General features: G+C 33.4%; 1 protein-coding gene across 3 annotated transcripts; it reads left to right on the forward strand.

Moving 5' to 3' along the window:
* Window positions 1–2: 2 nt before the first annotated feature.
* LOC107904305 (isoamylase 1, chloroplastic) lies at window positions 3–24,788 on the forward strand. 3 transcript variants are annotated; one of them, XM_016830630.2, is made up of 18 exons: window positions 3–559; window positions 996–1,178; window positions 1,280–1,372; window positions 6,658–6,810; window positions 9,590–9,681; window positions 11,640–11,781; window positions 11,868–11,975; window positions 12,654–12,739; window positions 16,923–16,994; window positions 17,084–17,210; window positions 19,280–19,366; window positions 20,022–20,114; window positions 20,439–20,597; window positions 21,325–21,408; window positions 22,536–22,616; window positions 22,696–22,778; window positions 22,862–22,979; window positions 24,357–24,788. In XM_016830630.2, the coding sequence occupies exons 1-18, from the start codon at window positions 215–217 to the stop codon at window positions 24,516–24,518; spliced, it is 2,268 nt and encodes a 755-aa protein (XP_016686119.2). In that variant the 5' UTR covers window positions 3–214; the 3' UTR covers window positions 24,519–24,788. The 3 variants fall into 3 exon arrangements, 1 of the variants encoding a protein (XP_016686119.2); XR_005927632.1 differs by lacking the exon at window positions 24,357–24,788 and having other exon boundaries at window positions 22,683–22,778; XR_005927633.1 differs by lacking the exons at window positions 22,862–22,979; window positions 24,357–24,788 and having other exon boundaries at window positions 21,325–21,514; window positions 22,683–22,715.
* The last annotated feature ends 1,956 nt before the right edge of the window (window positions 24,789–26,744 follow it).

The raw sequence follows: 26,744 nt of genomic DNA on the forward strand, positions 1-26,744 counted from the left end.
AAAGAGATGAGCACCCCCGTCCATTTAGCGACAAATAACGGAAAAGCTTAAAAAGCTGCAGTGGTAGTGGGCCACTTAATCTCTTCTTATTAGCTACACAAAGCGAGACAGAGAGTCCAGTAGAAGTTCTGTAGACTCAAATCCACTGATTGAGCAAAGAAAAAACAAAGAACAATAAGTTTCTCATGAACTGATCTCATTTAATACGACTCAAATGGACTTAATCCGTTGCACTTCCTGCTTCCAGCATTCTCCCACCCTCATCGCTCCAACATTCCGCCACCAAACCACTCGAAAACCTAACTTGACTACAATATCCAACAACCATGGAACAGTATCAACGACTAGAATGGTGGTTAAAGCACGCGGAGGAGGAGCGGCTGAGGCCGAAACTGCTTTGGTTGACAAGCCTAAGGTTTTAAAGAGATTTCAGGTGTCTGAGGGCCATCCCGCTCCATTTGGTGCCACTATTCAAGACTGTGGCGTCAATTTTGCGATATATTCGGCCAATTCCACTTCTGCTACTCTCTGCCTCATTGCTCTCTCGGATTTGCAACAGGTTACTCAAATTTTGATGTTACATTGCTTTATATTATGTTCAGTAATCAGTATGTTAAACTTTGAAGCTTGGGCAGCTCCTCTGATCGTTGAACCGTCACCAAGCAATTAAAATGTAACAGTTTTTCCAACGTAATTATTCCATATGATATAAAAAATTATGCATTTTGATTCTCATAAATTTTAAAGCTTTTAAATGTTTAACCGTGGTATTTACTTGTTTATACATATCTACTGTTCTCTTCTACACGCAAAAAGCTAGCAGTAAAGGTAACAACCAAGACGAGCCTTATTCTCCTTTTGCGGTTTTTCCGTTGAAGGGATTTGTTTCATTCTAGAATTGTCTGTTTGAAAATAATTTCGTAGTTTGACATTTTAACAATCTAATCTTTGTTTCTGGTGAGTAATTTGAATAAAATGGTTGGTTTCGTATCCAGAATAGAGCTACGGAGCAGATACCACTTGATCCATTGGCTAATAAGACTGGAGATGTGTGGCATGTGTTTTTGAAAGGAAATTTTAAAGATATGCTATATGGATACATATTTGACGGCGAGTTTTCTCCTGAAATTGGTCATTACTATGATTCTTCCAGGATTTTATTGGATCCGTATGCAAAGGTAAATAAGGGCCTTTTATTTATAGTGACCAAGTTTCCTTTATTTTCAGTTTGCTGTTTTTCTTGTGAAATGAAGGACTGGTTTACTTGTCCCTTTTCTAGGCAGTTATAAGCAGAGGGGAGTTTGGGGCTTTAGGGCCTGAAGATAATTGTTGGCCCCAAATGGCCGGAATGGTGCCTACTTCAGAATATCAGGTACTTAACTCTAATTTAATTGCTGTGACTGCTTTTTGCCCATGTGAGGGAAAATATAGGTTATAATAGTGACGTTCTAGATGGCCTTTGTCTGGATCTTGCAAACAATTTCTCCCTAAAATTTATTTCTCAAGTTGATGGTGGAGGGTAGTGTACCATTCAGGTATTCATTATTATTTCATTATACTCAATTTATGATATAAGTTTGTATGTAATGAAGCATGACTTACTCTGTTGCAATTTCACAATTAGATTACAATCCTCTCCTGTTTAGATTTACTTCAAAATATTGGTGAAGAACTGAAAACTTTTTGAGGGGAAATTAAATAAGTAAAGAGCAATATTTGATATGTCTTCACCATCCCATAGAGTTTAAATCTCTAAATGGTTGAAAAGATATTGCTTGAGATGGATGATGCCTCATCTCCTATAATAGAAATATTATTCACATATACTACTAGATAGACGCACTTGCCTTGATTGTTGTGACGGTAAAATGTTGAATGATTCGCTTCACTTGTTTTCATTCCAAGCTCTTGAATAACAACATTGAAATGTCTAAACCAAGCCCTAGAAGATTGTTTCAACCCATTAAGAGGTTTTCGTAGTCAGCGTACTAACCTAGACTCCCCTTGAGCATCGAAATATGGTGGTTGTTTTATATAGACTTCTTCAGTTAAATCACCATAAATAAATGCATTCTTAATATCTAATTGATTAATATTCCAATGATTCATTGTAGTTAGGGAGATTAGTAGCCGAACCGAGGCAATTTTGGCAACTAGAGAGAAAGTCTCTCCATAGTTGAGACTAGGAATTTGTGTATACCTTTATGCAACTTGATGAGTCTTCAATCATTTTATCTTTTCATCAAAATCTACTTTAATGTGCATGCCCAATGATAGTTTTACTCGATGGTAAGGGAATAAGATGCTAAGTGTGACTGGCATGAAGAGCATTCATCTTTTCCACCATAGCTTGTTGCCATCCAAGATCTGTCTTTGTTGCACTAATAGTCTTAGGAATGGACACAACAGATAAAAGCAGGGTTGATGTCATAATATGAAGGTAATAGTAAGTGGTAACTCAAAAAATTGTAAATAGGACGAGAGTTACGAGAAAAACAGATATATTTTCAAAGAGCAATAGGTTTGCTTGCTTGAGGCATGATTGAAGATGGATAATATGGTAGCTGAGGAGTCACATGGAACATGCTCTTGTTTTGTATCTGTAAGATCATTATTAGAAGAATGTATAAAGTATTTTGAAAGAGGTATGATATTAAGAATGATAAAAATGAAAATTGGAAGAGTTTCTTCAACTTTCTTTTGGAAGGAGATGTTTAAAAGAAGGTTACATCTAGAGAAATAAAGTATTTATTTGTGGTAGGTTGATAACATTTATACTTGATGACGAGAATATCTTAAGAAGATATATTTAATGGATTTTGGAAGGAGTTTATTTTTGTCTTGGTGTATGATTATGAATAAAATAGGTACAACCAAAGACACGTGTAAAAAGAGGATAAATTGATTGATTTGAAAAAACAATAGAATTAGGACTTTGATTTTGCAAAATAAAAGACATGAGATTATTAAGATAAAAGCAGTTAAAACAACATTACCCCAAAAACGAAGTGATACTTTATGATGAATAAGCATAGTCTGAGTGGTTTCAATGAGATGATGATTTTTTGTTCAACCATTTGAAGATGACTGAGTCAAGCAAGTAAAAGTACTTGGTTGAGCAACAAAGACTGGTAGGAGATTGTTGTTTTGAAGCTTGGTATTGTAAATACTCATCATAATTTGATCTAGACAATGTGATAGATTTGACCCTTTGTGCATGGGCGGTTGGAAGCAGAAGAACTCTATTTTCTTGAATTTGGGCTAAATGAGCAGTGGGCTGACTATCATGAGAAGGCTGTTCATGTGAAGCTCAACAAGGATCACGTGTGTGATTACTTTTGTCACAATAAGTACCATGAGGTTGTGGTCTTTTGCCTTTCTTCTTTGATTATCTCTTTGCTGGCTAGTGTTCTGTATTGTTAGCTTAGAGGATTCTGCCTCTACTTGGGCTTGGCTTGAGAAGATGTGAATTAACCAAATAGTTACAATCATCAAGTGTAGGAACGGTTGGGCTATTAAGAATTTGATCTCAAATTGAGGCTAAATCTCCTCACAATACTATCAAAGCAAGTACCATAAACAGTCTATCCCTCTATTGGTCTTGATCAACCACATTTTCAGAAAGAGGCATGAGAACAATGAATTCATCCTTCAAAGTTTGAACCTGACCTAAATAGCTAGCCATATCTTGTTGGTTTTGTTGTAGATGAACAAGATCCGAGGCAACTTTATAAATCTGTTGAATATAATGTATAAAGTCTTGGCTTAAGTTCAAATTTTGTAATAGATATTGCAGGACTAAAACAAAGTAACTTTTGCTCAAGTGAATGTTACAATAGACTACATAAATGTGCATCAAGTTTGGCCTAAATATGCCTATTCTTTTCATCAATTTTATTAGCTTCTTTTTCTAAATGATTCAACATAGCGGCCCAAGATATGTAATTATTGTTACCTTGAAGTTCGACAGTAATGTTAGTCGGAGAACTAGATATTGGAGAGAAAGAATTGTTTATAAAACTTGAGGCATCCATATTGAAGATAAAAATTCAATGAAAAATAGCAAATGGGGTTGGTATGGCAAGTAGACAGCACCATTGGAGCTGGGTGAGTAGGATGAACCTTCAGGGAGACTTGCGTCGAAGAATGGTGATCGGATGGTGGCTCATGCACCTCATGCGTGGTAGAGAGGTAGAAAACTTTATGGCAGCATGTGGCCCGCATGCAAATTTTGGTGACTAGTTTTTGTTGGAAGAGTTAACTGGCGTTGGGTTTTTTAATGGAATGAGTAGTGAAAGTAGTTAGGTTGGTACCATGTAAATTGAGAAGAAATTGAAGGGAAGAAAATGAGAAGGGGCTGCTACTAAGTTGATGGAGCAATGAGAAAAATAGGAGGAAAGAAAAAGGTAAGAAATAGAAGAGTTGTATGTTTTGAAAATTTAGCTTAATTCAATCCCTCAAGCATGAATAGATATTTATACCATTAACCAACTATGCAAAAAAAGGAAAGGCCAAGATTACATCAATTACACAGATTTTATAGCCTATTTACACCTTAATTTCATGCCACCAACCCCTAAAATCACACTACTATTGATTTCTAAGATTATATTCATCACAACAAAATGAAAGAGAAAATATGATGTAATATTCAGAGTATAATTAACAAAACCTATTTTGGGTATGAAAGAAAAAAATAAAAAACCATTGGCTATTTGGATATTATCTTTTACTTGATGTAGAGAGTAGTTAAGTAAGTTTTTAGGGAATCCTGTCATGTGTATATTCGCTCTAGAATCAATTATCCATGATTCAATATTAATGTTGGTGTTAAAAGCATTACTTGACTTCACAAGTTTAGATGCTACATTGGAGGAAGAGTCAATTTGAGACAGGAGACCCTTAAGATGTTTAATTTCATCTATGGATAACTCTATGGTTTCAGACAAATTGGCTTGAGCTTGAGTTGAATTAACTCGTTTTCCTTCCCGGCCTTTGGTGGGCTGACTATGTAATTTTAGCAAGTCGCTTTAATCTGCTGCGGCTTCCCACAATAATCACACTGCAAATGGTCTTTATCAAAATTCTTGGCTTTTGATTACTCTTGAGAGCCACTAGTGGTGAATCCTACCTTTTCAAATGGTGTTGTGTAGAGCATAACACTTCAATGGCTCTCTTCTTGCTAAAAATAGGAATATGTTTTCTCAAGATAAGTAAAAGGTGTCTTATAAGGTGCTTGGACCTTTATTTGATCATACACGTTATTTAATCTAGTTAAAACATCATAAACTCGTTCCTTTTTTCCTAGCTTCTAGAATTTGATTGCATTTCTGGTGCAATTTGCTTTAAAATCTTGATAAGAATCTCATTCTTGCCATAAGCCACTTAGTTCAAAATAATACTAAGAAATTGTCATCTTACCTTGTTTGGTGTTTTGACTTTATAACAGTTTTTTTAATATCTAAGCATCATTCCCAATTTGTGAGTATGTGAGAGCAGTTGCCTTCCACATCTTTATCGCACTATCAAGCAATAGATATGTTCATAATATTTGAAGCACCATTGAGTTGATAAGCCACGCCATAATAAGGGAACTTTTTGAGTCCCACTGGTTAAAGGCAGGGTCATTTGTTGCTGGTTTTTTTGTATCATAGGTAACATATCCCCACAATCCTCTAAGCTTTGATGAATGATAAAACTTGGCCAAAGGTCAAGCCCCCCAAAAGGAAACTTTAACTGTGTACTTACAAAAACCAATAATAGTTAACAATGACTTTTAGATAGAGCCAATTAGGGTTTATAGTAGTAGTTAGGGGTTGGACATACATCTATAAATGGTTGGCAACCGGAAGTTGAAAACGTCGGTGAGGTTGACGCCTTGTGCCATGTAAAGAATTGCCCAAAAGATGTTGGTGGCACGTGAGATACAAGTGCAAGGTGGATGACTATTGGGCTTCTAAGGTTGGCAGATGATGATGCTCCAATGCTACTGAAGGTGGCAATAAGAAAAGAAAATGAGGCTAAAGTGGTAAGTGCCAAATTTTTGGTTTATAGGGTTTGGGGGATAATTTTTTGTAAAAAAGAGGAATTAAGACCCCAAATATGGATTTTAGGCTTTGATACTATGTCAAAAATAGAGATGTTCTGAGATTGATAGAGAAACTGACATTGCTTCTCTTGTATACAACTTTTCTGTTCCTATATAAGGGAATTGCAAGGCTGTACAGTAATGAGTAATCCCAACAAATCAATAATCAGATCATAAATCTAATTTCTAAGATCATGCTAATTAGGTTAGCTGTTATTTAGTTATTCTAATCTGGTCAACTACTGTTAATAAGTGTCAACATTTTATTTTGGCATTCTAATTATCATCAATATGCATAAATATACATGCATTCATATATTTATACATCGTAATGTAAAATCATATTACCTCATTATTTATGAAAAAGATTACAGGAAAATAGAACATTATAAATTTGAAAGAAATATGACAGCAAATTGTTATTGTTCTTTAAATGATTGTATGGTTTGCACTTTGTCATGGTTTTTGAATGTTGAACTTGGTTTCATCCTCACCATGGGATACCATTTGGTATTTCTTCTTTAACTTTTTATTCCTTGACTGTGTATTTGGTTATTTGATATTTCTAGTTTGATTGGGAAGGTGATTTACCTTTGAGACATCCAGACAGAGATCTCATAATTTACGAAATGCATGTGCGTGGATATACAAAGCATGAATCTAGTGGGACAAAATTTCCTGGCACGTATTGTGGTGTGGTGGAAAAGCTTGACCACTTAAAGGTAGAGCCTATAACATTGTATATAACAATTTGTGGTGCTTTCTCTGAAATGTTTTCTTTTTCACTATTAGATGACTTCAGATAGTGGTAAAGTAGTTGTCTTGCTTTACAAGTGACTTAGGCCTTGTTCGATAAATCGTTGAGAAAAAAAAAAAATCCAATAGAATATTTTTTATACAAAAGTGTGAAAAATATTAAGTAAATAAAAGTTATTTATCACTTAATGGAGGATATTTTAAATAAAATTAATTTATTTTAATATTATATTATCTTATAAAAAATTTACATTTAAAATTTGACTTTTGTTTAGAATAAGGTAAAATGATTAAAAATTAAAGATAAAATGTAGATTATAATTTTTTATAATTTAAAACCTATATGCATCAAATAATCTAATTACATTCCATAATTAATTTTGAGTAATATATCTAATAAATATTATAACTTAAATTCCATACTTATCAATACTTAATTTTTCAGCTTACAAACAGCACCTTAATCTATTCTTTGCCTCATGGCTATATGAAAGAACAAAGAGTTGTTTCTAAAAAAGGAAACAAAGTAGATTTTGATCAACCATCATAGATTATTTTGTGAAATTCTACCAGGAAAAATTGTCAACTATTTTTACATTAACACAAAAATTGATATAACTGCTGATACTATAGAAAATAAACAAGTTAGATGCACTAATTGATTGTTGTGTCCAACTATCATTTTTTTTTTGTCTTACTTCCTATTACTTGCATGAATATTCTTAAGGTGCTTGTATTCTGGTGAGACTAATGCATCTACTAAAATTTTAACTAAAACATATTAGAATACAAAAACAAAAAGGAAAAGATAGATTAGCGACACATACCACCTTTAAATTTTTTAAATATTAAAACATCTTAACCTAAAATAAGTTGAGACTTAAATGAGTTGAAATTTTAAATAATAAAATCTAAATTAATTAGGACTAGAAAGGCTTTGTATTCAAAATGACTTGGCATGAAGTAACCTGAACTTGATGTTACTCAAATTGAACAACATAATAGTTGCAACAGGATGAACATAATGACTCAACCAGAACATGACAACTTGATAGGACCCATACTTGAACGAAGTAAAATTGAAATGACTTGGCCTACCTTGATTGTTTGCTGCATTGCTAGAACTAGGGTGGCCTATGTGGTTTGGTTGGATTGTTGCTCCCCTGATAGAGTTTATTGATAGCTTTTAGGTCATATTAAGGTGTAGTTATTTTTTTTTTCTTTTCGTTGTCTTCTCTTGTACGTGTTCTTTAAATATGGAGTTGAGCTCTCTTTCTTGGTCCTCCTTTTAACACCATTTAATTTATTCATAAGAAATTTTTGTGTTTGTGTCGTATAAATGAGTTTAATTGTTTAGTTTTGTCAAAATTGTAGCTTGTTGCCTTTTTAATTATGAAACAAACGTCACTAAATTACTTTAAAGGGAACCTTTGGTAGAATCTTGGCTTAGCTAAATCGTCAACTCTAAATGATTTTCAGACTTAGAGACATTTGAATTTTGTAAAATTGAGAGAGAGAGAAAGTGAGGAAAAGAGAGAAAAAGAAGAAAAGGGGCTGTTTGGGGCTATTCTGTTTCAGCTATGAAAACAGAGAAGAAGAGACAAAAATAGGAAAGAAAACAGAGAGAGGAAGAGAGAATAATATTCTGGTTATGTTACTTATCAAATATACAATCTAATACATCACTATTTATACTAGTTGGCACGTACAAGGAAGGAAAGTAAAAAATTATATACAGCCTCATTAGATGCTAGTCAATCCCTAAAATCTCTATATTAATAATAATATTATTATTATCAACAGTTAAAGTTCATACTAGAACCATAGATGAGGGTTTTGTCAAGACCATGATGGTCGGTACAATACTTTTACTGGTCGTATCGGTTGGTACATATTGTTTCGGTCCTAAATCCATACTAAGTAGTTTAAAGTTTGTTTTGGTCAAAAATTTGAAGTGTTTCGACTATTTTGGTGTGTTTTTGTCAATATTGGTTTGCACCAACTCGTGTGGGTTGATATGAGATTTTGATATTTTAAATGATCTTTTACTTATTTTTATCTTAACCATATTTGTTTTTTATAATTACCTTTAAAATTAAAATACAATATTAGGTTATTGAACCTAATTAATAATTTTAAATTTTATATTTGAATATATATATATTTATGTGGTTGAGACATATTTGTATGTAAATCTAATATATATTTGTTACGAAACTAAAGCTTAAATTATAAAATATATGTGAAAAATGTTAAAAAAAATCAATAAACTTGAAATGGTACAATGAAACACATTAGTACTGGTATGCACTAGTACCAAGACAAAAATTGTACCCCTATGGGTAAGCAATATGATTTTGATTTTAAAGCATTGGTCTAGACAATTAGTGTTGGGTTTTGATAGTTGACCACCTCTCATGCTTGATGGAGCTTATTTTAATATGGTTAGGACACATTCTATTTATCCAAAGCAACTTTTCTACAAGCATATGCTTTTGTGAAAGAAATTGTTCCTATTTCGGTTTACCAAGAACAATTATATGAATTGTTTGTTCTTAAATGGAGTAACATTTGACTACAAATTGTTTAGTTTCTTTGCCCAACCTGTTTGCTTAGTAACAAACACTGTATACTTAAGAATATTTAAGTTATATCCTTCAAATACATTATTGAGATGATGAAATGAGATAACAGAATAACAATTATTTGCTTTGTTTATTTACTATGTGTTTATATGGTTTGTAGGAACTTGGAGTCAACTGCATAGAATTAATGCCATGTCAAGAATTCAATGAGTTGGAGTACTACAGCTACAATTCTGTTTTGGGTGACTATAAGTATGAAATTTCAACCTTTGATTCCGAGCTATTTTTGGTTATCATGCTAGTTTTAATTAAGTAGCAAAAGATTTGAAAATTGGTTGCATCTAAACAAGCTTCTAGCTAACCCATTAGTCATGATAACTTTTTACTTTAGTCAAAGTTGCACAGATGGTAGAAGACTGTCAAATTTACTAGACTTTGTGATGCTATAATAGGGTTGGGTATTCTATCTGCTTAGTATTTGTTTAGAATAAAATTAGGGATATAGGATTTATCATTGCTGTTGGAATCTGGGCTAGGGTGTATGAGTCACATAGATTGTTCAGTTTAGTTTGGATCTTAAAAGAGGGATAAAATTTGAGGTAAAAGGTGTTGGAATTTAGTGGTACCTATAATACTAGGATGAGACAAGCTTGTGACTGTATTATGTTTTGAACTGTATTTACAAGTTGTGGTTGTAGAGATGGGAAAAGAGACAAAATACCTAGCATAATTTATTTAAAGGAGGCATAATGATAAATTTTGCTTTTAACATTTTCCTTTTTTGTCACTTTGGTCTTAATTCTTTTTTTAATAATTTTGGCTGTTAACCTATAAAATTTATTTAAATTGCTTTTGTTAGATGAAAAAAGTTAATTGGAGTGTTAAAACATTGATGGCGTTGATGTGGAAGTTTGTGTGACAAGCCATGTATACTTTATAAAAATTAATAAAAAATATTAAAAAATTCAACAAACTTTAAAGTTCATAAAATTATTTAGAAAAATTATTCATGTCAGCAGTGAAATACATGTAGACTCACATCAATGTCATTAAAATTTTAACAGTTTAATTAAGTTAGCTATGGAGTATGAAGTTCTTGTCAGAAACAAGATCAAGGTAGAAACTCAACATTTTATAATATTCTACGCTCAGTATTATAATGTGAGCCAATTAGGCGACTTTCTTTTTTTTAATTCCCTCACCTTTTCATGTTTTGATTCTCATTTTCTTCAAAAAGTTCTGGGTTTCATGTAAGAATCTGGATCCAATTTTAGGAATTCAAGGCCACAAAATACTGTGATCTGGCTTATCATTACCAGATTTAATTTCAATGGGGGGTGTGAACGAACCTGTCTACTATGATTTGATCATTGTGGTATCTAAACAACTGTGGATACTTCTCCCTTAATTCACTCTCAAGTTCCATGTGTCCTCTTCAGTGGAGTGAGTTGCCATAACACTTTCATGAGGGCAATCACTTCATATGCTACATTTTTTTCCTTTTATCTAGAATATTGATATAACTTCTCTTTGTAACTCATCTTTGATTTCTGTAGATTCATAATAACTAACATGTCAAATCTTCTTTTTCCTCAACACACGAATGAAATGCATTATTAACTGATGAAAACATGAGGGTAGGCTATGCAACTTCACCAATACTGTGGAATTTCAAATGAACCAAGAAACCTAGGACTCTGCTTTCCTCTTTAATCTTGTGCCATGGCAGATCATCTGCATGTTGTAGATTTCTTCTCTAATTTATACATAAATCTTCTTTCATGTGTCTAAATATAGGAGTGACATGCCAAATTAATTGCTCTTTACAAATAAATCTTTCTTTGTGGTCTATTCTAAAAAATAAGACATTTTAGGGAAAAAAATCAACAGCGTTAGTCTTCTAAACAAGTCTGAGTAGTCCATAAAATTCAGAAGGGTTAAGTTTGCTAGAAAAACAAACAAATTCCCTGTGTGTAATTCTAAAATCTAAAATCCTAAGATTGGGTTATGTTATTTAATAGCTAAGAGACAATTCATAGGATGCTGGATCTTTTTCAGTTTGCCAATTTCTTTTGCATCCATCGAATAGTTTTGCATCTTTATTGATGAAGTTAAGTTTGAAAAGTTGTACTTTGGCAACATTTGTCTAACTTAAAATTTCATATTTGCAACTTCCTGTCATACTTACACATCAGTACCTTCTTGTCAAGGTTGAACTTTTGGGGATATTCAACAATCAATTATTTTTCCCCCATGATAAGGTATTCATCTTCTGGTATTCGTAGCTGTGGTCGTGATGCAATTAATGAATTCAAATATCTTGTTAAAGAAGCACATAAACGCGGAATTGAGGTCAGAGCATAGCAGATTCCAATCTCAATAAGCAAATTCACTTGAGAAAATTTTAGTTTTTTTACTAGTTGAGTTTTTTTGTATAGGTTATAATGGATGTTGTTTTCAATCACACAGCTGAAGGCAATGAGAAAGGTCTCAGTTTGTCATTTAGAGGTGTTGATAACTGTGTCTATTACATGCTGGCACCTAAGGTATAACTGTTCTGAAACTTTATATGATACAAACAAATCTATTGAACTATTGCAGTTGTATCCTCTGCCTCAAGAGGTTAATGAAATCTTTATAATAGTATTATTGGCATGCTGCTTCTTTATTTAGACACACGATATTACCATCTACATACTGTGATATATTTTAATTTGTTCATGGTGAGTTGTTTTTTTTATTGACTAAGTATTTATCTTTAACTTACATGATGTCTATATTGTGATATTTTAATCGTGATGATTAATATTTCTATCTTCTTCAACCATATTTAAGTTATGGTTGGGAACTGACTTTCCATATTGATCATGCATGTAAGATTTAGCACTGAATTTTCTAGTTTCCATTGGTGTCATAAGAATCTTAATCACAATTGAAATAAGAACAGGCTTCATTGATGGAATGGTTATAGATATAGGTTGGCTGCAAAAGGGGCTTGGAAGACATATATGAACTAACTTAACTAGTTGAGTAGGGTTTATAGCAAAGAAAAAAGAAAAAAAGGAAAGCGGTATTGAACAAAACCCAAAACTACAGCAGTAGGAGTTGCAAACTAGATATCTAGTGCCAGTTGATCCCGCACACTACTATCTTTCTTTCCTTATTATAATATCATTTTAGGTCAATGATCACTATGACTTCAATATCATTTGTATTGTTTCCAGGGAGAGTACTACAATTATTCAGGTTGTGGAAACACATTCAACTGTAACCATCCTGTGGTGCGTCAATTTATATTAGACTGCCTAAGGTAGATGACATGTTCCTATTTTATTGCTTGCTACTTACTCATGTTGGTCTTATCTTTTTGGGCATATATGTTTTGGTTTTTTGTTCTTGGAAAATTTATTATATGATAGTAATTACTTTCAAGTGGAAAAGAGAAATAGAAACAAAGATGAGTGATATGATAAACAAAAAGCCATACTCTTTTGCATAAGTCATCAATAACACTCCCTCAACAAGTCTGGTTTGTTTATTTTATATACATCTAGCTTGTTACAAACATAAATCAATCTTGGACCTTCTAAAGGACTTGTAAGCATGAGCATTGACTGCCAGATTTATTTGTGTTTGTGCACTTCCCTTGTGTTCAAATCTATGTCTAAACTGAATCAAAATCAATTTTATTTGTGGTTCATTCAAGAATTTTTGATTAGATGCAGTGTATATTGGTGCTCAGTTGTCACAATGGAAATCTAGAGGTTGCATTGTCCAAATCCTTGCTCTTCTATCAGTTCTTTTAACCAAACTAATTCACGCATGGTTAGAGCCTTGGCACTCAGATTCAAAATGTAGCACCCCAAACCCGGCCCAGACGTTATGGCCGGATCCGACATGCCACATCGAAACGTTCAAAACATTTTATATTGTTGATCCAAAAAAACCTACTTAGTGTTTTAAAAGATAATTTCATTATAGGTTAAAGTGAATGGAAGCTGTGCACCAGGTAGGAAACCGGAAAACAGGAGGTGAGTCTATCGGACTACTTAAGTACCAAACTCCCTTCGGATCCAATCCTAGACATGCACACCGCCATTGCCACACCTTAACGTCATGTATATTTCTAGGAAACCGATTTGATTAAGTCATTTTTAGGAAAAGTGATTAATTTTGGAAAATACTTTTATTGCGGAAGCTTTGCTTGTTGTTGTGTTATTTTGAAATCAATTGTTTTTTTTTTGAAAACGTACCTTAAAGCTATCCAATTTCAACAGTTAAAATAAGTAATACCTATTTTAGTAATACATATTAAAACCATCAAAAATAATTAAGCGGCTTTATTATATTTAAAAACCCAAAACTTCAAACGTAAATAAAAGGATGTCCAGTTCACCAGAAGAAAATCAAACTTTCAGAACGGGTGGCCACTCCGAATTCCCTCACAGCTCCAAGCCCACTATGGTTGGGGATTTCCTGCGTGGATGAAAATAAAAAGGGTGTGTTTGGGAAAACTCAGTGTGTAAGGAAAACCCATTCAAAGCCCAAGTCAGCTCAAGCCTATTGGCCTAAGCCCATTCAGGTAACAGTGATACTGGACCAGAGCCCTTTTCAGATTACAATAAACTGGGCCTTAGCCCCTTATTCAGATAACAGTATGGCCCATAGGCCCATTTCAAAATACATGCAACATCAGTAAACATATGCAAGCCCATTTGGGGAGACTACTCAACCCACCAATCACTACATTCCATCCGTACCAGCCATACACTCCATGTGGGGAATAGCTCAACCCACCCAGCCCAACACTCCACAGTTGCAGCCTTGCTACTCAGTTAACAGTAAATTGAGCCAAAGCCTCCAGTACGTGGACAAGCCACTTTCAGTACTTCCTCCGTCAGTATCTCAGTCCCATGCATCAGATAATAACAACATGGCATGCAGTAAATAACAACTGTCAAACATTCATTTAGGTCAATTTAACCCTAGGGGTATTTCGGTAATTTATCTCTTAGGAGTAAAACTGTAAATTTTCCACTTTTAAAGATATTTCAGTAATTTATCTATTTTAGGGTTTTTCATGCATATTCCTACCTTTCACGTACTAACAAAATCACTACCGAGGGTTCTTATCGAATTGGGCCTGTTGGCCCATCATTCCAATTTTGGCCATTAAACTCAAAAATATCGAGGGTACAGAAATCATGCACTTTGCAGTCCAAACATTGCAGCTTACCAAAAACATTAATCGATTTATTTCACGAGCATTCACACACTCGCAAATTTACAAAATACCAGTTTTCGACATTTCGGCTTTTCGACTTTTACCGATCTAGACTAAGAAAGAGGGTGTTAGTTACACACCTGTTTGCGACGATATGCTGACGAGATCCACACACGAACCGCCTACAATTGGATTACTAACACGTTAATCTAACTATTCAAATACAAACTACGTATTAACCCCTTACAATATTCGGCCAACCACACCTACAGATCATAGTAAGCTTATAAGAAATCAATAAGCAACTCATTAATAAATTTTTGTCAATGTTTACCACATAATCATAATTTCACTGTAAGCTGTCTTTCTGAGCAACAGTCACTAAATCATTTATAACTGGAGTTACGAAACTCCAAATTAAGTGCCGTTAATTTTCTCTGAAAATAGACTCATATATCTTCTATCCATAAAATTTTCAGAATTTTTGGTATGGCCAATTAATACCAGATTTTTCTTAAAGTTTCCCATGTTTCACTGTTTGACTAATCTGACCACTATTCATTACAAATCAAATTTCTCATTGTACAGAATTCAAAATATGTTCTCGTTTATTTCATTTGAAACTAGACTCATTAAGCTTTAATTACATAATTTATTCACCTTCTAATTCATCTTTCACAATTTATGGTGATTTTTCAAAGTCACGTTACTGCTGCTGTCCCAAGCAGATTTATTACCAAATCACTTTTTCACATCTAACTTGCATGCTTGTTATTTAAACATGTATATCACCAATCAATCATCACATGTCTATTATTTTACTTAAGTATAATCTCCATTTCATTATTTTAAAGCACAACATGTTAGCCGATTTTTCCCCTTAACATCTAAGGCACATGCATGCTCATTTGTTTGGCTCAACTTTACTTATCTTCCATTTTTCATCAAAAGAACATGAAACAACAACCAAAAACCAAAATATGCTTCATGAGTTAGGATAGAATTAAGAAGAACTCATGAACATCAAGATAGAAGCAAAGTACCAAGAACTTACCTTCAATTTTTCCCCCTCCTAGTGACTAAATATTCAAGGGTTTCTTCCCCTATTTGCTCTCTCTCAAATTCGGCTATGAAGAACAAAGAATGAACAAAAACCTTCCTTTACTTCCTTTTGTTATTCTTATCACTCAACATTTTATGACACATAAATGATATACTAATATTTGTGCCATACTCATGCCATAATTCGAATAAAAATATGCCCATAATGCTTACCATGCCCATCATCCATTAACTATTAAAATGCTAATGCCCATCATCCATTAACTATTAAAATGCTAAAATGCATACATTATCAACTATCCATCACCTTGGCCGACCACTACATTAAAAGTGGGAAATTTGACATGCAAATCCTCCTATTTTGCACTACTATTTATTTGGCCACTACAAATTAGCCTATAGCATTTTCAAACATTTTCACATAGGTCCTATTTCATAATTTCACTCCCTTTTTCTTATGGAACAAAAATTAACTAAAATTACCGGGTCCTATCTTAAACTTGGGCCTTCTAGAGGCCCACTAACATAATTAAACCTATGCCAACATTCACAGAATTTGCGAAAATTGGGGCGTTACACAAAATCTCCCACAATTGTTGTGTTCCTTATTTTCCATATCCCTCCTCATCAAGGATGCCAAATAAATTGAAAGTTAAGACTAGTCATCAATTGAATGAGTTATTTGTTGCTAGTTTAGTTAGTTTCTTCCCTTTTTCTGTCATCTTTAGAAGGATTAAATTTTTGTAGTCTAATTTTTCTCCTAGTTTCTCCATCGTTAATGAGAGAATTGGTTCTCTTGCTCCATTTTCTTTCCAACGTTCTAAATTCTTCCTATACCCTTTTCCTACCAAACAAATTGTTTAATAGCAGCATTTTGCTAAAGAAAGTTATACACAGATAAGAGTGAGCTTAATTCTAGGATAAAAATAAGGTTATATTCCTTTATTGCCAGGTATGTCTGTAAAATTTCATTGCTTTTGTTTGTTTGAAGTTGCTTCTAGATGATTTTTACTCATTAGCCTAGCATATTCCCTACTATCTACTTAGGCTCTTATTCTTCAAATTGTGATTGTTGTTCCTTTGAACTCTTCTTTCTTATGCAAGCTAAGGCTCATATTTAAGTACCATCCCTTTTATTGCCAATTTATTTGTAACAACCCCAATCGTCTTGGAGAGCTATGTGTTACTTCTTCACTTCATGCAACAGATATTGGGTAACAGAAATGCATGTCGATGGGTTTCGCTTTGATCTTGCTTCCATTATGACCAGGAGTAGCAGGTTAATCTAAACAAACAACTAATACACATTTACTTCTATTTGTGTTGGCTTTCTTCTCTTATGTGGTTTTCTTTGTCTTATGTTAATAGTCTTTGGGATTCAGTAAATGTATATGGAGATCCTTTAGAAGGTGACTTGATAACAACTGGCACCCCTCTCAGCAATCCTCCATTGATTGACATGATGAGTAATGATCCTGTACTTCATGGAGTGAAGGTATACATCTTAGATTTGTTTCCTTAATCCTTTTGTTAACTTGTCTTTTCAATATGAGAATAATTATCTATTCTTCATGAAGATAATTTTGAATCTCTTAGGATATCTTGGTACCATGGCTAGGGTCACCAGGGAAAGAATTTGCCATAGTATTAGGTTAAAATACATGGTTATTGAGACTAGTAATAATTAGTTGTTTCATAGGAATCAATTTTTATTCTTTCTTTTTTCGTTTGTCTTATTAATGGATTAACTATTAGAAATATAGTTAGTTTGGAAAGAATACAATTATTGTAAATAATCTTCAATGTTTAAATTAGTTGCACACTGTTTATGCATGGATAGAAAATCTCTTCATAAAATTAAATGCTTCAGTAAGCTCATGCATTTTAAGTTTTCTGTGATTTTTTTTTTACTTCTGAAATGATTCAAATACAATGTAGGATCTAATTAACTAAATTTATTCAAATTGCAATGAATGAGAAATTAGTTCTTTGACTCATGTAAAACATCCAATTACTTCATATTTGAATCAGTGCACAAGTTCAGTGTAGAATAAATAGAACATCTTGAAACTTAAATTGTATTATCATGGTATTTGCATTATAATATAAGTACACTTTAGTTGATTTTCTTGTAAATGCTCTATGCTTCATATATAGTGATGCAGTTTAGTCTTTTCAGCCAACGCCTACAAGGAATATAATTTATGTGGAGAAAATCATTTTCATAAGTAAAAAATCAAATTGGATATATATTTGTGGGAAAAAAAATCAGATTGGAACTAAATAAACTAGAACAATAACAGATGAACTCTAATGTAATATAGCAAAGCTATAAAAACTAGAAAAGAGTAAGATTTGGGGATTGAGAAGGTTAAAAATACATTGCTATGTTATTCGTACTGGGGTGTGTTTGGATATGGGTGTGTTTAATTCTTTTCTTAGTTCTTCCATGTATTTGGAGGACCTTTTCAAGGTCATATCCCGTGACAGGCAATGTGTTGGACAGTGATACTTTAAGAAAGAGAATGAAGAATCAAAGTAACATAGATACTTAGGGCTGCTGTTGTGGTTTGCTGTAGGTTCCCAACAAGCACATTTTGTATGACCATGTCCAATTTCATAGTAATAACAGATTGGTTTATTTTGATTATTTTGTCCATTATCCCTACTCCATCCAAATCCACACCCACCCTTGGAAACCACCTCAAGAATTATTATTATGTTGACCTTCTCTACCTCAACAATTTCCTCTACCAGCATCATTCCTAGTACCTTGGCTCATAAGGGCATTGGTAGCATTAGGAGAAGACAGATTGCTCAATACACAATGAGATTGTTGAGTTTTCACATTAGCTTTAAAAAGAAGGACATTTAGCTGCTCATACACATTTAATTTCCATAAAATACTCGATAAGAAATCTTTCCTGAGATTATTTTTGCTTCCCCAAACTATAAAACCCGTTACATATGAGTGATCTCCTTTCTAGTATACGAACCAATCAAATAATCTGAAAAATTACAGACAAAGATGATGATGATGATGTCATAATAATAACAATAATAATACAATTACCTTGGATACAATAGAATCCTTAATCTGAAAAATTATTCTTGTATCCTCTCTCATCCAGTCTTTTTTGCTCAGTATTGCTTTTGAAAAAGAAAGTGACTCAACACAGTCACAACACAAACAGAAAAGATTTAGGAAGAAAGGGACTGATAGGCTAGCTTTGATTCCATGTTAAGTCATTCAAATTAAAATCACTTGCAATAGACAGGGGTCCAACATAATATAAGGTCACAAGAAACCTAAGACTTAATATGTGTGGGATGATACCTATTAACAGTAGCTAAACCTATGAAATAATTTTAGTAGAATGCTTTGGCAAAATGGTCAAACTGCCATTTATATTCATTTCTTTACTTTTTATCTTACATTTTTTAGGCACTTATTTCCTTTCTCCCCTGTTTCCCCTTTTTTTAAAAAAAAAAAAATCATTTTCTCTGTGTTCTTGACATTACTTGAAGAGAAACTAACAAAAGTTGGTCTTACTTCCGTTTTAGCTTATAGCTGAAGCATGGGATGCAGGTGGCCTTTACCAAGTTGGCAGATTTCCTCACTGGGGGGTTTGGTCAGAATGGAATGGGAAGGTAACTGGAGATTTAATAACACTGATGAATTTAAAAATTTATAGCATTGTATTATTCCCTTTTCCTTATTTGTCTATATTAAGGAAAGCTCTCAGTGCTAGCATTTGAGGCTGATGCCTTGCCTCTTGGCATTGAAAGATGCATTTTGTATTCCCGTGCATGAACTTAGATGCTTATTATTAGCTTCCTCTCAGCTCTCAAAGTTTGAAAAGGTTAATAAAGTTTGAGATCTTATGGTTCTTGTTTCTACTTTAGGCATAATTGCTAGATTTGTAATGTGCTGAGAATTGGTCAAATACAATTTTTGGTTTTCCTAGTAGTTCTTTAGCTGATAAATGAACTCCTACTGACTACTAATTTTTACTTCCACACACGGCTAATCTTTATAAACAATATTTTTCAATTCTTAATTTTCAGATATTGACTTCACTAGTTGCTCGGGATTCAAATATACTGAAATGAAAATCTTAGTTACTAAAAAATCTGGGTTAATGCTAGTTTTTTTTTTCCATGTCCAAGCTTCTTTTTTCCTATCTTCCCCATGCACTGCACTTCCTAGTTGAGCTAGGCAAATCCAGCTGACCTTTTTAGATTCATCTATATTTTATTTTATGAAGTGGTTCTGTATTTATATGCATATTCCTTTCTGTTTCAGTATCGAGACATTGTACGACAGTTTATCAAGGGTACAGATGGGCTTTCTGGGGCTTTTGCTGAATGCCTTTGTGGAAGCCCAAACTTATATCAGGTTTGTCTTCTATGATCTGCCTCTAGAACACACTTGGCGCCAAACAGGTGATAGTTATGGTCTCATTATCTTTCTCATAAAAGATTTCCCATGTTTTTTTTTTTTAAAAAAAAGAAAAAGAAAAGAAAGGAAAGAATCATTTTGGTATGCAAATATGGAATTTTGATTTAAAATTTCCCGTCATAGAATCCTTGATAGTTATTGGCCATTTCTGGGACATATCTTATCCTACATTGTCTCAAATGTAATATTTTTGAACTCCAAAGAAATCATCTATTTTTTTTAGATTCGTTCCTTTGAATCCTTGCTGTGTCTGTGAATCAGGAAGGAGGAGGGAAACCATGGAACAGTGTCAACTTTATATGTGCACATGATGGTTTTACTTTGGCTGATCTAGTTACCTATAACAACAAACACAACTTAGCAAATGGGGAAGACAACAATGATGGAGAAAGTCATAACTATAGCTGGAACTGTGGACACGTATATGAAATTGGCACGGAGGATAGAATTTGTCCAGCTTGATGGCTTGAATTGGAAACACTACCATTGTCAGTATCCATTAGATACATGTTATGATTTACAAACCACTCCCCCCCCCCCCCGCCCCCAGGGCTGCGGAAATGGAACAAAAAAAAAGAAATATAATGCAAATGTCTGTTTCAGTACCTTTTCATTTCAAGTTTTAGCTGACCAAATTCAGAATTTAAAGAAGTGCCCATTTGCTTTACCAAAAATGGCCAAAGAGAAACAATTGCTTTTGATGATTTAATTTGCTTGAATAAGAAATATAGCGACTGAAAGCATGCTATTTCCATATAATTAACTCTTCTTATGCATTTGATTACTTGAGGGCCCATTGACAATTAGATAGGTTGAGGAAAAGCTAAAGAAAAAAAATGTGACTAGTGAAATTAACATTATTGTACCTTCATCATAGTTAGTTAATTTGAAGTTCATCAAAATTGTGATTCTGCCATTGTAAATACATGATTTGAATCTGTAACATTGTACTTTTTATCAACTAAGCTGTTGCATCAAGCATCAAATCCATTCCTTTGGTCATTTGAAGAAGTCACCTTTACACATGCAACCTCATGTCAAAAATTTTTCTGTAAATGCCATGCTTTGTATCCTGCTAACCAAATATTCTCTTTGGACTTTTCACTTTAATTGGCTCTATTAACTTGTATACACAATGGTCATTTAGGAGGGGGAGTTTGCAAGTATTTCGGTAAAGAAACTGAGGAAACGCCAAATGCGGAATTTCTTCCTCTGCCTTATGGTTTCCCAAGTAAGGTTAAATCATTGTTATGCACATTGGATTATTTTGTCGCATGGGACTACAGTTACCTGTATTTATGTCAGAAGTAGACACTACAATTAAAGGAAATTAAACTGTAAGTTTCTCTCAGTTGGATCTTTGTGGAATTCATTTAACATAGATTACTAAATGCTACATGTATTTTTTTTTTTTTTTTTGGTATGCATTCAAATACAATTTTTGCTTGCTTTATGAAGCAAAAATGTAGTAAAAGTCACAACTAAAAGGCCTTAGTAGATGATGTTGGGTTGGAAAGAACCCACGCTCAACTTGCTCTTGGTCAAACTTGTTCATGAGCAGCTCCATTAAATTTTGTTTATGGACTTATTTGTGAACTTCATTGACTTGGTTATGAGCTCAATTGAAGGGGAGAGTAACATAAATACTATTAGATGATTTTTAAAGGATAGAACATGTATCATTCTTTACTAGTGATCCGAATTTAGAGTTAAGACTAAATGGCAATGAGGGAGAGAGGCTTAGCAAATTCTAAACTTATCCGATGTAGGATAGCACCCTTCCAACACCCCTACCCTTTAAGGGCCCTTGCTAACAATTGAAACTAATATGTGAAACATGTGAAAACAACAGAAGAAACAAACAACTAATGGGAAAAACAATATGGGTTCTAATATCATGCTAAGAATCTGATTGAACCCAATTGGAAACAAGTGGGAGCTTTTAACTAATTTTCATCCAGTCAATGGTTCAAATAGGTTAAAATAGTTGACTGTTCATTTGATTGCAATAAAACAATAGGGGCTTGATGATTATTTAATTTTACTTCTAGGTCCTTTTTTATATTTAAACCATTTTATCTGAAGTTGTGGGAGACAAAAGGCTGCAATTGGCCATTTATTCACCGCCCACTTAAAGCTAATATCACCTTTGAGGAAATTTTTGTTGGTATGAATAATACGACCCAAAATAAATTATAATAAAATACTTTTAGTGTCCTAGTTTGTCTGAGTAATTCTGTAAAGATCGGGTTAAACTTTGAAGCCATTTTCTGTGTTACTTTTCACCAAAGTATTTATTCATGTAGCTTGTGGTTGGGGTTTCATCATCTTTACTAACTATGATCTTTATTTAACCAGGGTGTCCCAATGATTCACATGGGTGATGAATATGGTCACACAAAAGGGGGGAACAACAACACATACTGCCATGATAATTATGTGATCCTCTAAACCCTCATTAGGTCCAAATTTATCTTGACCGTTATTGTTGATTTTGTTAATTAGTGCTGTGATGCAGATCAACTACTTTCGGTGGGATAAAAAGGAAGAGTCTTCATCTGATCTCTTCAGGTTCTTCCATCTTATGACCAAGTTCCGCCGGTGAGCACCTTTTTTGAGTGAGCATGCCCTCATAATTCCCTGTTCTGCATTTTGATTATTTGATTTGTGTTGAAATCTTGCAGTGAATGTGAGTCACTTGGCTTAAATGACTTCCCAACGGCAGAGAGGTTGCAGTGGCATGGTCATACTCCTGGAAAGCCAGACTGGTCTGACACAAGTCGTTTTGTTGCATTCACATTGGTACTTTCTCATCAAACCTTCATGTCACATTTGTGATTTTGTACTTTTATACACTGGTATTTGTATCTGAGGATAAGGAATATATGATCTAGTGTAAGATATAACAATTAACAAGCTCTAGAAACAAAGTGGTCTCATCTCTAGTTGACTATCTGAACTGGAATTAGGTCGTTCCATTTTAGAGCCCTGCTTGCTATAGAGCCTATCAACTTGCATGATGCAGTTTTAATGAAATATGTGGAAGTATAACCAACTAGGATTGCAATTTGGTAATTTCATTTTTCTAGTGTATATGCTACAAGAATATGTTTAACATACGTGCGGTAACCATAATTGCATATACAAGAATCAATGTAGATGCACAGAACATGCTGGACAATGGTTTGGGCACATGCTTAAGTTAGCAGGTTCATAGATAAGTCGGGGGAGGGGTGTTACTAGTCATGTTTTGTGATACTCTATGCCGTATTATTATTCTAGTGAGCGATGTTTACAGAAATCAACTCGGTATAAAAGAACAAAAGTAACTGCTTTAGTAATTAAACTGTCCACTGATGTTGAATCTATTTCTACTGGTATCAAGTGGAGTTGAATATATACACATAAATATCAATTCCTAAATGATCAATCCGCAAGTCTTGATAACGACAGTTTCAATATCTCAATCCTCAAGTTTAGTAATCCAAATTTCTTGGGATTGAAAAAAGAATTCATACATGTATGTAGACCTATCAATTTTGATTTGAATTTGAAAACCCAATTGGATCAACCTAAACCCAAACTCGACCCGACCTGATTTGATTGCAAAAAGGCAACAATTAACCCAAATCGATCCATGAAACAGCCAACTTTTAACTAATCCCTAAAGAAGCCGCTAACCTTTACTCCATACCTAAACAAACCCATAACATAAATCGACCTTTCACTTGAACCTACGGCATATACTGAGACAAATAAAAGGATAAGAGCTTCTTTAAGTACAAAAGATGTAGGGGGCTTTTCTAAAGAACGTGGTAAAGGTCATGGGATTTTTTTCATATATATTTAGCCATCAAACACCTAGCAAAAAATTGACTTGCTTTTTCTTTTGACCAGAGGAGTGACTTGCTTGATAATTCAAAAGTTTAGGGCAACCCTATGTAATAGCAAGAGTTTCACTATCTACACAGTTTTGAGGGAAGTCAAATGTTGTTAATAGAATAGTGTATTGCCGAAAAATCTTTGGTGAGATCAACTAACGCGGTTCTGTTCTTGCTTATATTGCTGTTTATTCGATAGGTTATTGAGAAATCTTTATTTACCTGTATCCGCAACCCCTTCTGTTCTTCTAATTTCCATTGCAGTACTTTGACTGGATTATCATTTGTTTCTACCCAGATTGATTCTGTGAAGGGAGAAATCTATGTTGCTTTCAACACCAGTCATTTACCGGTTACAATTACATTGCCCGAGCGCCCAGGATATAGATGGGAGCCATTGGTGGATACTAGTAAGCCTGCACCATTTGATTTTCTATCCAATGAAGTCCCAGAAAGATAATTGGCCATCAAACAATATGCTCATTTCCTTGATGCCAATCTATACCCTATGCTCAGTTATTCTTCAATTGTTCTTCTACTTTCACCAGATGAAAATGCTTAGTTTAAAAATCCTATCAACCTTTTTATAGGCAAAGCTTATACGACTGAAAATGACATGCATATTGTATAAAATCTATGCATCAAACCATTGACATGAAGTAAAATTAGTCTCAGATCCATACAGTATATTTCTGAAGTTTGTAGTAAATAATAGCTCTTGTTGATTGAAGAAGATATTTTATATAGGTTACGATTTGTGCAGAAGAAAACTATGTTGCATTTTACTATATATTCCTCAGGTGAGGTATAGTAATAATGATATTTACATAAAATTCTCGAGATAGAAATTTAGTACTATTTGCATGACATTTTGGTTTTGTTATATATCCAACATACCAACTTTCAACTTACTACTTCGAGATGCATAAGTTTTTGATACATTAAACTATATAAGTTATGCATACATAGTCATTCACTTATTCAAGATTTAGATAAGTCACACTATGAACTAATCCATAAATGGATTTAGGATCATTTCAACTTAGTTTTGAGCTTATGTAGTTTAGGCGTTGTTTAGGAATGCTTTTCAAAAGTTCTTTGGGAAAAAAACATTTTTGGGGAGAAGATAAAATTTTCAGCTTCTGAAAAAAGTGCTTTTGGGCCAATTTTTGGCTTGAGAGAAGTATTTTTTTCTCAAAAATCAGCTTGTTTAGGAATGCTTTTATCGGTCAATTTTTGGCTTGAGAGAGTACTCTTTCTCTCAAAAAGCATCTTGTTTAGGAATGCTTTTGTCCCAAAAGTGCTTATCAGAAGCAATACTAAACAGACCCTTAGTCTAATGAGGGTTGCACACATGTGAATGGACTTGTGCCAATGAAGTACCTCAAAATTTTTGCACAACATTGATTTTTAGTTGGTAGTTTTTGACTTGTAATTTTTCTTTCTTATAATACGTAACAAAATTGTGTACTTAGACTAAGCAATAGATAATTGCATGCAGAGAGTAAGCAATAGATAATTGTATGCAGACTCTTTACGAGGTAAGAGGATAATGACATGTGAACCTAAATACTATGAAGAATATGATGTGAGTCGCATTAGTTTTGACGACTTGAATTGAAGATAAAGGATTACATTGACTATCCAAAACACCTATTTAAGCAAAAGAATCAGTTGATTTACTCAATAAGAGTAAATGATATTGTGATTTTGAAATCTGCTAATTTGGGGATGCTTTTATTTGAGGGAGTGAGAATTGAATTATGATGTAAAAAGGTAAGGCTGCTGTAACATCTCATGACCCAATTATCGGGTTTGAGTTACGAAATGCTACATTCATTATTGGAGCAATAGCTATATGATTTGAAATTCAATTCAATAATTAATACATGCTATTAGGTTTAATGCCTAATCACAACATGTTATATAATCATATTTAGGATTTAAACAAGCTTACGAAAGTTCTATCGATAACTCAAGGTTGTTTGAGTACAAAAATGTTACATTTTCAAAATTATTGGATTGGTGTTGCGACGTCAAGGGTATCACGTCGCGACTTCGACAAATAGTGAGTGTTGTTGTAATATTGAAGGTCTGCAACGGCGACATCACTCTCTGTTGATTTTACTGTTACGACGTGACCTACTATTTTTACAACACTTGTTGAACATATCTAAGTTCATTTAGTCCCTATGCTCATACATATATAAAATCTCAATTCAATTCATATGCCTATAATAGAATCCACACTTTTTTCATTCAAGATACCAAAATGTCAATATATTGCACCTTAACACGTGTTAACTTTAACAATTCATATGCTTTAATTCAATTTTGACTTCTACTAATTCAAGGTTCCAAAATGACCATTTACATTATAAAATTGACTCAACTTTAGGTACATGTTATATATTAGAACGTAAAGGATTTATACAAAATTTGTTGAGTCAAGAGCTACAGGTTGGATGTTGAATCACTCATCGAGACTACGAGATCTAATGACACCCACGTACGGAGTAAACAAATCATATGCTGAGCAATAAAGCTTAGTAGTACTTTCATTATTTAAGTCAATAATACAAAAGCATTAACGTGTTAAAGATACAATTAATACATGATTATTTATCATCTATTTCATTTCACCTATTCATGTCTCATATACCCAATTAATGTACAATCTCATTTT

The sequence above is a fragment of the Gossypium hirsutum genome, chromosome A05, assembly GCF_007990345.1.
Source record: "Gossypium hirsutum isolate 1008001.06 chromosome A05, Gossypium_hirsutum_v2.1, whole genome shotgun sequence".
Lineage (NCBI taxonomy): Eukaryota > Viridiplantae > Streptophyta > Magnoliopsida > Malvales > Malvaceae > Gossypium > Gossypium hirsutum.

Excerpts from the sequence above, each read along its gene's own strand:
- LOC107904305 (XM_016830630.2), top strand. The coding sequence starts at position 215 with ATGGACTTAATCCGTTGCACTTCCTGCTTCCAGCATTCTCCCACCCTC. Across the intron at positions 1,373-6,657 it reads TGCCTACTTCAGAATATCAG|TTTGATTGGGAAGGTGATTT; the intron begins GTACTTAACTCT and ends TGATATTTCTAG. Across the intron at positions 21,409-22,535 it reads TCTGCCTTATGGTTTCCCAA|GGTGTCCCAATGATTCACAT; the intron begins GTAAGGTTAAAT and ends TTATTTAACCAG.